The 9,518-nt window shown below is 39.2% G+C and overlaps 2 protein-coding genes across 3 annotated transcripts; one reads left to right on the top strand and one right to left on the bottom strand.

Annotated features, from left to right (window-relative positions):
- The first annotated feature begins 1,283 nt into the window (after nucleotides 1-1,283).
- On the top strand, nucleotides 1,284-5,250 carry trmt61b (tRNA methyltransferase 61B). Of its 2 annotated transcripts, none has more exons than XM_069662353.1 (7): nucleotides 1,284-2,177; nucleotides 2,287-2,389; nucleotides 3,377-3,567; nucleotides 3,696-3,787; nucleotides 4,693-4,895; nucleotides 4,994-5,062; nucleotides 5,156-5,250. In XM_069662353.1, the coding sequence occupies exons 1-7, from the start codon at nucleotides 1,398-1,400 to the stop codon at nucleotides 5,188-5,190; spliced, it is 1,473 nt and encodes a 490-aa protein (XP_069518454.1). In that variant the 5' UTR covers nucleotides 1,284-1,397; the 3' UTR covers nucleotides 5,191-5,250. The 2 variants fall into 2 exon arrangements, with proteins under 2 accessions (XP_069518454.1, XP_069518455.1); XM_069662354.1 differs by having other exon boundaries at nucleotides 4,997-5,062.
- A 1,634-nt stretch (nucleotides 5,251-6,884) lies between these two features.
- On the bottom strand, nucleotides 6,885-9,123 carry spdya (speedy/RINGO cell cycle regulator family member A). Its single transcript, XM_069662463.1, has 6 exons — nucleotides 8,871-9,123; nucleotides 8,688-8,746; nucleotides 8,501-8,586; nucleotides 8,231-8,402; nucleotides 7,649-8,006; nucleotides 6,885-6,946 (listed from the first exon to the last, which is right to left on the bottom strand). Exons 1-6 carry the CDS (start codon nucleotides 9,121-9,123, stop codon nucleotides 6,885-6,887), a joined length of 990 nt encoding a protein of 329 aa, XP_069518564.1.
- Between the last annotated feature and the right edge of the window lie 395 nt (nucleotides 9,124-9,518).

The raw sequence follows: 9,518 nt of genomic DNA on the forward strand, positions 1-9,518 counted from the left end.
TTTCATAATCTTATCCAGTGTTTTGATAGATAAAAGTAGTGAAGTAGCCTAAGAGACCCATGAAGTGTGACCATTTTTTCAAGAAGGCCGTAAGCACAAGTTACAACATAATTGAAGCCTTTTTCTTTCTCTTATGGCTCTTTGCCTTCATGGATCTCCTTTCTCTCACAAATACCTCCCACTTGCTCTGCCTCCTCTCATCTCCCTCCCTAAATGCTGTGCTGTCAAAATTTGTCTCCCACACTGTCAGAGTTTGTGAGGAACAGGCAGTCACCACCTGCTGTGTAGCTCAACAGCCACAGTCGCAACTGTATTGCACATAACAACAGTTGGATGTGTGAATGTAGGCTATGTTCAGCGGAACAGCAAAATATCTGTTTAAAAAATACATAAACATAAAAACAGCAAAATATGTGACCAAGTCCAATTCTTTATTATATTCTTCTTGTTGACCACCATCTGACAGTATATTGAATTGGTAGTTTTTCTCGACACTCATTAGCTGTATATCATATTGGGATGTAGTATGAATGTACGCTCATATTTACGACTTTTTAAATCAGCAGTTGAACGCAGCAACAACAAACGGTACAGTGCATCAGCGTGAAGAAGGTGAGAACATAATTATCGGAATAGATGCTTTTATCCTAATTTCTCCGAAATAACTTCTATTTAAGTATTTTATATAACCCAAATTAATTGATGAATATACAATAATGAACATGAATACAAGTACATTTGCAAATGTTATGAAGTAGAAAACTGAATTTCTTTAAGACACACAATTTCCATTTAAACATTTTGCGGGGGCGAGATATGAGGTTTTTTTCCTCACTGAACACTTATTTTCACAACATAAAGCGGTGAAACTGAACTTTAATGAAAGTTATCTTCATATATAATTATACTTTTTTTGAGTGTAATGTATTACAAATACAGAGTTGCTATTCTCAGTATTAGATCAGAAAATGTAAAAACAAAAGATTTTCGAACTGCATCAACTGAATTTCACAGTTCTAAATTTGGATTAAGGCCTAAATATAAATATAAATGTATGATACCGCCCTCTGCTGGTAGACCTAAACTACTACATCTGTCGCTTAGTGATGACGTTACTCACGTGTGTGTGTGGTGTTTATCCAGCATGGCGACCTCCATCGACCATAATTACAGCCGGTTGCGCATTGGTAGTGGTCCCAGTGTGAATGGTGTGAGTGAAATGTAAACCAGTTTAACTGTTATATTCACAGTCAATTGCTTATTTCGCTGTGATTCACATTATATTCAACTACTACAGCCGTCTTTTAGCAGGGCTTTATCTGCTTATAATTTAACGCATGGGATCTAAGGACATAGCCGTTAGTTTCAATTCTTATTTCATGTCATGATCTGAAGTAATGGCTGTGCAAACGCCCTTTGCTGGACTTCTGTCTATGCACAGACTGCTGAAAATCAGCACATCGACTCAAAGACATCTCAGTGACAGGAATATACTTGTAAAACTCCATAAATACAGAAGGGAGGTAAGAACATTTTCAACCGGTTCTGTGAAATTTAACGAGAATAAAGGAGAAAACTCAGACTCTTCACCCCTGAGCACCAAGCTGACCTCCAGACATGCTCTGCTGTCCAAAAGGAGGAGACCCCTTTCCCCCTTGGAAAGGATCAGTGGCATGCTGCCCCAGGACACCCTGAGCCCAGAGGTGATGCAGCTGAGGGAGCAAAACCCTGAAGATGAGAGAAACATGCAGGGATCCATTGTACAAGAGTGCATTGAACATGAGGCAATCCCTAAAAAAGTTGATTTAGAGACCCATGATGGATCAAATGCAGCTATGGAGATAAACAATTTAGAAACTCAGTTGAACGGAGCATTTGATGAGGAAAACAGCTTTGTATCGCCCACTCTTCCTGGTCAAAGTTTGCTTGAGTTTGGGGAGGTCCTTATAGCTGAGTATCGCAAACAGGGGCGGGTGGAGTTCAGAAAAATGTTCATGCTGCAGAAAGAGATGCGGCTGCAGAGCGGATGGGGGGTCATTATGCATAATGACATAGCCGGGCAGCCTGCAGGTAGCTTCCTGAAGACAAACAGGAGGGTTCCCCTCCTCATACGTCGGGCCAGTCTGGAGGAGTATGTGCTGTACATGAGGAGGGGCCCAGCTATCGCCTACCCTAAGGTGCAGTATTTATTTGTGTGTCATATTCCCAAATGTGTTCCAGTTTTTGGGTCATACACATCAGACATTTTGTGTCTAATTTCTTTCTCTATGGGCCTTTCTTCTTCAGGATGCAATTACTATGCTGATGATGATGGATGTGACAGAGGGAGACTGTGTGCTGGAGTCGGGCTCGGGGTCCGGGGCCATGTCTCTGTTCCTGTCTAGAGCAGGTGTGCATTTTCTCACTTAAGTTTTCTTCCTTTAAGATCGAAATGGAAGAAAAGGGTTCCAAAGTTTAGAAACACTACATTCCAGCTTTAACACTCTCATGTCTCAGTTGATGGTGATAGACACGGCGTTGTTTATTTTTTGTCAGTAATATGTGTTATGATACATTTGCATTTACTTGTAGTAATAACACGTAAGGCTAAGGAATATATCATGTTTTAAGTCTCCTGTGAGTGGAATTTAGACATTTATAATCATGTTATTACTTCACAAAATGATTGTTAAAATTACAAGCAAATTCCAGTAATAAATAATAGTCTGTAAAGTTAGTCATTGCTCAACAGAGGACACAGTCCTTTGTTTTAAACAATTTCTGTTAAATATTTTCTTATATGCATATTCACCATATACATATATACAGTAATAGAGACTGTATGTTTTTGTAAATATTGTGATATTTATTTCAGTTGCACAGATGATCCTTAATAACTACAACAAGCATAAACACTTCTCTAAAAGTACAGATTCTGGTTAGACTGACACTAAATAGATCTTTCTAAAAATTCAGAAAGCTTTTATTTTGAAATTTGCGTGAAAAACCAACATTCTGATTTTAAAGTGTAGTTTTTGTTACAATTATTATCACTAGATAATATTAAAACATTAATTTTTTTTGTTATTATTGTTTTGCCACATTGTTTTTGCTGGTGTAGACTATTGAATCAAAAAAGGGTGTGTACTTAAGATTTACACTAAATTTCCAAAGTAACGTTTTATACCAATTAAAAGGAGCGTTAGACACTGCACATAGCAACATTTCTGCTGGAAGTTATGAAAAAAAAATATATATATAGATCATAAAATAGGCTATAAACTGACTTTGTGAATATCAGAAGAACACAAAACACAGTCAATCATGTGTATGCTATTTTCTATCTGTCAGAAAGTAACAGAAATGACAATTTACAGTACATTTATGTTTTTCCCAGTTGGCTCTAAGGGCCGTGTGCTGAGCTTGGAGGTCAGAGAGGACCACCATAAGAGAGCTGTGCTGAACTACCAGCGCTGGAGGACAGCATGGAGTCTGCGACGAGGAGAAGAGTGGCCCGACAACGTCCAGTTTCACAACGCTGACCTCTGCACGGCTTCCTCGCTCCTCACTGGTCAGGGATTCCACTCGGTCAGTTTCTGGTTTAAAGTCGGGGCTAAACAGAGTCAGTTTTAAACACCGTGTTTAATCACCTGATCACTTGTATTAGGACTCTTGAAACACCAACTCATGCATTGGATGCATTATGTCTTTTACAGGTTGCTCTTGACCTGACCAACCCTCAGCTGGTTTTACACACTGTGATTCCACATCTGCACCCAGGAGCTGTTTGTGCTGTCTACCTCGCCAAGTGTGTATCTCTAATATTTAACCATCACCTTTCAAACTTGGCCTAAAATGAGGGATTATATACATTGAGCTACATTTTAAAAGGCAATGGCTTCAGACTGTTTTATAGTTTACTCAAAGATCCTTGAATGAATGGATTTACATTTAGAGTACACTTAGTGGCTTTCTTCCTGAGAGCTGGATTACAAGGTTGATATTAGTTTCATATCTGCTGACTTAATATGAAGCTACATTATGGAGGGTGTTAGCTAAACAGCTAGCTTAAGGACTGGAAACAAGGGGAATTAGCTAACCGGATGTGGTTGAAAGTTAAAAAAGGGGGACAAAAACTACTGATCTTATCAAATTTATTTTATTTCAGTTTAAAGCTGACAGGTTTCGCTCTCTGCTGGATGCCTGGCAACTCTCTGCTGGTGCTGAACTCCAGCACATAGCCCCTATTAAAAGCCTACTTTTACACTTTCTTTTTGTACACATTAAATAAACAAGATGTGACTTGTTAAATAGAGATATTTAAAGCAGGTAGGTGATTATTTTTACCTTCAGATACAGCCAGGCTAGCAGTTTCCACATGTCGCGCTAAACTAGCCAGCTGCTTGCTCTAGGTTCAGATAACACCTAAAGACTTTGGAGTGGTATCTATCCCATCTAACTCTTGGCAGGAAAGCAATATTTCCCAAAGTGTTCATTTAAAGTATGACTCAATGAAACAATGTTGAAATTTTAAAATATGGATGCTTTCAATAAATAAAATCAAACAAAGGGAGTCAAAAAAAAATGCATGAATGTTAAAAAGTGCTCATGCTGGCCTTGGACACAATTTGAAGCATTAATGGTGTTCACCTATTGGAAGCTGCATGAAAGATTTTTAGGCTAACCTGCCCCCGGATGTCTCTTTGTAACCAGTATAACACAGGTCACCGACCTCCTTGAAGGGATTCGATGTTTGACGCTCCCTTTGCTGTGTGAGAGCATCATCGAAGTTCCTATCAGACACTGGTTGGTGGCTCCAGCACTCCGGAAAGACGGGAGATACTGCACCAGGAAAACCCCGATCCTGAATGAAGAGCAGAGGGAGGAGGCAGAGACATCAGATGACAGTGACAAAGGTGAATGAATGTAACATAATTGTATTGTGGTCATGAACTTTTCCTTGGTTCTGAGCTTTCCCTTTAGTAGATGTATTACCTTTTTTTCTTTTTTTCAGAAGAACAGCCAGCCTTCGGAAATGTTCCCTACATTGCCAGACCTCATCCTGAACAAAAAAGCCACACAGGTAAGACTTTTCACACATTTCTATCCTAGTTGATTTGCCTTTGTCCAAACCTTTGGAGTCCATGAGTGTCATTGTTTACTTTTCTATTTTCAGCTTTCCTGGTGAAACTCAGGAAGTATGTGCAGTAGCTGTTCAGCCTGTTGGGAACCTTGGACAAAAAGGATTGTAATATATCAACCAAATGATCTCCTTCCTGTAAATAACTTCAAATAAATAATAAATAAATGAGGTCAAAATGTTTATGCTGGTATATTTTGTTCTGTATTTTAGAAACGACTGTATCTTGTGAAGGCCAAGTCAAAATGTGTGAAAGTGCCTGTAAAAATAGAACATTATGGTTCATTGTAGTTCTGTGAATATAGTTATTTACTGCATGTAAAAAACAAGATATTTGCCAAAGTCAAAAATGGCATCTTCTCTATTCCTTTAACCGTCATCCTACCAACTAGTGTTGTGACGTTCGCAAACAATCCAATTCTTTTGAATGGCTCCTTGGTGCTAATGACAAGAACCGAGTCGTAGGTGAGTTTTATAGTCGTGCCCAAATTTGACTGCCTGCCCTAGATCCACTCACGTTCATGTCGAAGTAATTTTGTGCTGCTAAGCCTAGTCTACACATGCAAATTGAAATTATATCGGTGGGATGTCTAAGTTTGAATCTAATCTTCCAAAATCAGATCTTACCCTATCATTATCCTAGTGATTATATCACAGATAAACCTAGTAACCTCCACCCCCTTGGGAAAAGCGATAAACCGTTCTTTTGAACAACTTTTGGAAAATAACGGAGCCATAAGATCGGGCTCCTTTCAAAGAGCCGAAATTCCCAACACTTCCAACTGAGGTTAACTAATATACAAACTAACCACATCAAAATGTTAACTTATCTCTTCTCCAAAAAGTTACGTTTTGTGGAAATAAAGGTTATACTATTTAGGGAAATTACATATAATGTTCATATTCTGTAAAATAGTCTCTGCTGCATCTGTATCACTCTCCTTTAAGTGCTTCACCCTTGATTGTGTGAGATACCTTGATTTGGAGCCTTTACAATTATGAACTCAATAACTAAAAAAAATGCACATAAGTAGAATTGGTTTTCTTTGACATGGATGCCTCAGGTTTCTTTTTAAAGAAATTATTACTGAAAGAGAAAGCAATGACATGAAGTCTGTAGGAATAAATTGATTGACATTGTAATATAACACAGGTGAGTTATTCTGACTAAGTGTTCCTCTAGGGGGTCTGCAGGGAATAGGGTCAATCAAACTAAGTTGGGTGAATTTAAGCAGGTTGTAATAAACAATCTCAAAAAGACAAAGTTCAAGCCTTTATTCAAAACTCAAAAGGCAGTGTTGAACCATTTAACAGGCACATTGGCAACGTTGAAAACACACCCAGTAGAATCGCAGTATGTGACTATGTTTAGGACATGAAAACACGAGTTGCTAAACTCAGATTTAGCCAAAAATATCAATGAGTCAGATTTTGACTTTGTGAACAAGTGGTCGTCAAAGAATCCCAGAAGTGCTTCAGTACATAAATATAAATAAATAAATATATAGATAAATAAATAAATACCAAGAACTCGGTGTAGGAAAACAAACCTTCACAATACGCAACATCAATCTTACTGCATGTTTCCACCAGTTTCTGACGTAAGGAATCACATTAGCTAATTCTTTCATAAAATAACTTTGCTATGAATGAGCAAAGAGGTAAACACAAACCAGAGACGTTTACTTCAGAGTAAAAGTGGCATTCAAGGGGAGAGACAGTAAGACAGGGAACAGCTCATGCAGTTCAAAGAGGGAGTGACACTCTACTCCTCATTGATCCAGTCCATTGAGGTGTCGTACGTGGACCCACAGGAAGACTCATCCCCTGACAAAGAAGGAAAGATGTAGAAAATTACATTCTTGTAAAGTCAGTAGGCATATTTTAACAGCCAGTGTTTTACTGCACAAAAATATACAGCATGTATCAAACTATAAAACACTATGACAACTTGTTAAAGAGACAAAAAAGGTAGAAGGGTCTGGCAAAAAGGCTTCTTTTTGAAGTTCATACTGGAGACAAGATGTGTGATCGATGGGTGTCTCTTTAAACAGATTAGCAAACCAACTTTGAAAGAAACATGAAATATCTTCTGAGTTTGCATTATATTAGTATATTAGTCATTAGCGTGTTCAAATAAATCCTAATCCTACAGCTATTATTAAGGTTTCTTTTCAAACTGAAGTCAGATGGATAAAGCACTACTTTTCCTGTTTCACTTTCTAATCCTGCTTTGCGAAATACCTCCTGAATGTAATCCAACTAAATCGCAACTACACACAATCCAGAAACAAGTTCAGGAAAGTAAGCTTTGAATAATCCAGCTGCTGTCGGAGGCGGATGTCACTGCTTAACTTAAATCATAAAATCCAACAATGAGGATTTCATGAATATGCACACATTCAATTGTGAATGTCATTCTGGGGTCATAATTTTCGCCACATCCCCTTGTGATTGTACAGATTTTAAAATAATACTTTTTCCAGCAACAGTTCAGGGGTGAATCACACCTGTATCAGTGATACCTACTGGGAACCTCCTCAGCACAGCAGCAGGAGGAATGTTGTGCCTGGCGTTTAGTCTCCACAGGCTTTCTGCAAGAGGCTGTAGGCCTCGGTGGGGTTATCTCCACATGCTGTGCAGAGGTGAGTGGGTGTGGAATGGCAGGGTTTGGTATCTGCGCAGAAGGGCCTCTGTTGGGAAGAGAGGAGCCTGGGCCCTGATCTAACCTGCTGCCACGGTTACAGAGGGCACAGAAGACTGGGGAGGCCGAGGGTCCGCGGGGAAAGCAAGCCTGGGACTGGTCACCATACTGCCGCTGTGCAAAACCATGGTGCTCTGAACGATTCCGCTGCCATACCAAGTGAGAGGGCACTATGGCCATCACCTGAAGGACAGAGATAAGGACACACAGACCAAGAAAATAAAATACAAAATATATATTAATCAGATTTAAACACCAGGTTAGCTGTTTCCAGTTTTCAACCTAGCTGGTTAGTTAACTTAAGCTTAAAAAAATTAATAAAAATAAAGAACAGAGAACAGAACAACTTGCAGCAAAAAAACAAATACACCATTTCAGTCTCCTCATGCACTTATACTTGTTTGTACCTCTTCGCAGCAGCGCCTGCTGACAGCAGCTCTGTAGTCGATTCGAGCCCACAGCTTGTCTCGCTGTTTGATGAAGCGGGGAAACTGCTTCCTCCAGTTCTTCCCCAGCGCCCATGGAAATATCTCATATTTATTCTCTTCCTCATCCTCCTCCATGGTGTTGGCCAGATAACTATAAATTGAGCCCATGGGCCAAATTTAAAGTTACAAGCTCACTTATCATGAGAATCACAAGGTACAAAAACAGATTTTTTTTCCTTCCATACTTACAGTGCAATGAATAAATTCTTCCTGGTGTATTCAGCAATAGTGTAGCGGGCTCTTTTGAAGTACACAAAGGTCATGGCTAGAAGGTACTGTTAAATGAGGGAGAATAGCAGCAGTCAGTGAATTGTAAACATCATGAGGCTTCAGAGAGGTTTGTCACTTTCACCATAACTTCTTTGTTAGGTATTACCTTGTCAGTCATTTTATAGCAACAGTCCCTCATTAAAAAGTCCTGGACCAAGTCATCATCTGTAACCAAATAGGATAAATTTAAATTAAAATATTCTTCATTCTTTCAAGTTAAAAAAGTAAAAATAACTACTTTGATGCAACTGATTACATGTTTTTATTGAGGCCTTTTTTTTTTTTTTACCAAAAAGTCTGAAGAAAGCTGTCATTTCCTGCCGCTGGATGACAATAGTTGGGGGGACTGTTGTTTGGGGGTAATACATCTCCTGCCTACACTGGCTGGGCTGGCTTTTCCCTGGTGGGCCCTGGGCTTCTTGTCCATTTGTTCTTTTCAGCCGCAGACCTCTTCTCACTTGGATGGAGTGTGAACTGCTGGGTTTGACCCGCACAGTTACTGATGGAGGAGTCTGGCACCACTTGTGTGTATGCTTCATCATGCTTCGGTTTAGATCATCTGTTGTGAAGAGGTCTGTCAGGCATTCAGATAGGACACAGAGAGGAGGTATGAGGTTATACAATTAACAAATAATACTGAATCCTTAGCTGCCAAACCAATCTTCCCGTATAGTGCTTTTCTGACACACACAAAACGTTTTAACCTGTTTTAACTTTTCACACAGCTGTTAACTAGCAGCTTATTGACGACCTGATACTAAAGTTAACAGTTAAGCTAGCTGTCAACCACCTAGCATAACAGCTAACATCATCCACCTTACAGCAAATTAAAAACAGAAGCTTATTGATTGTATTTAACGTTACTGACGTTTAGCCTGAACACAAAGACTGTCCTCACCTCCGCAGATCTCCCTTTAGACTTCAGTGAATGAAACCG

Source organism: Semicossyphus pulcher, unplaced genomic scaffold (assembly GCF_022749685.1).
Source record: "Semicossyphus pulcher isolate SPU_LCO1_2020_fin unplaced genomic scaffold, fSemPul1.0.p SCAF_14, whole genome shotgun sequence".
Taxonomy (NCBI): Eukaryota; Metazoa; Chordata; class Actinopteri; order Labriformes; family Labridae; genus Semicossyphus; species Semicossyphus pulcher.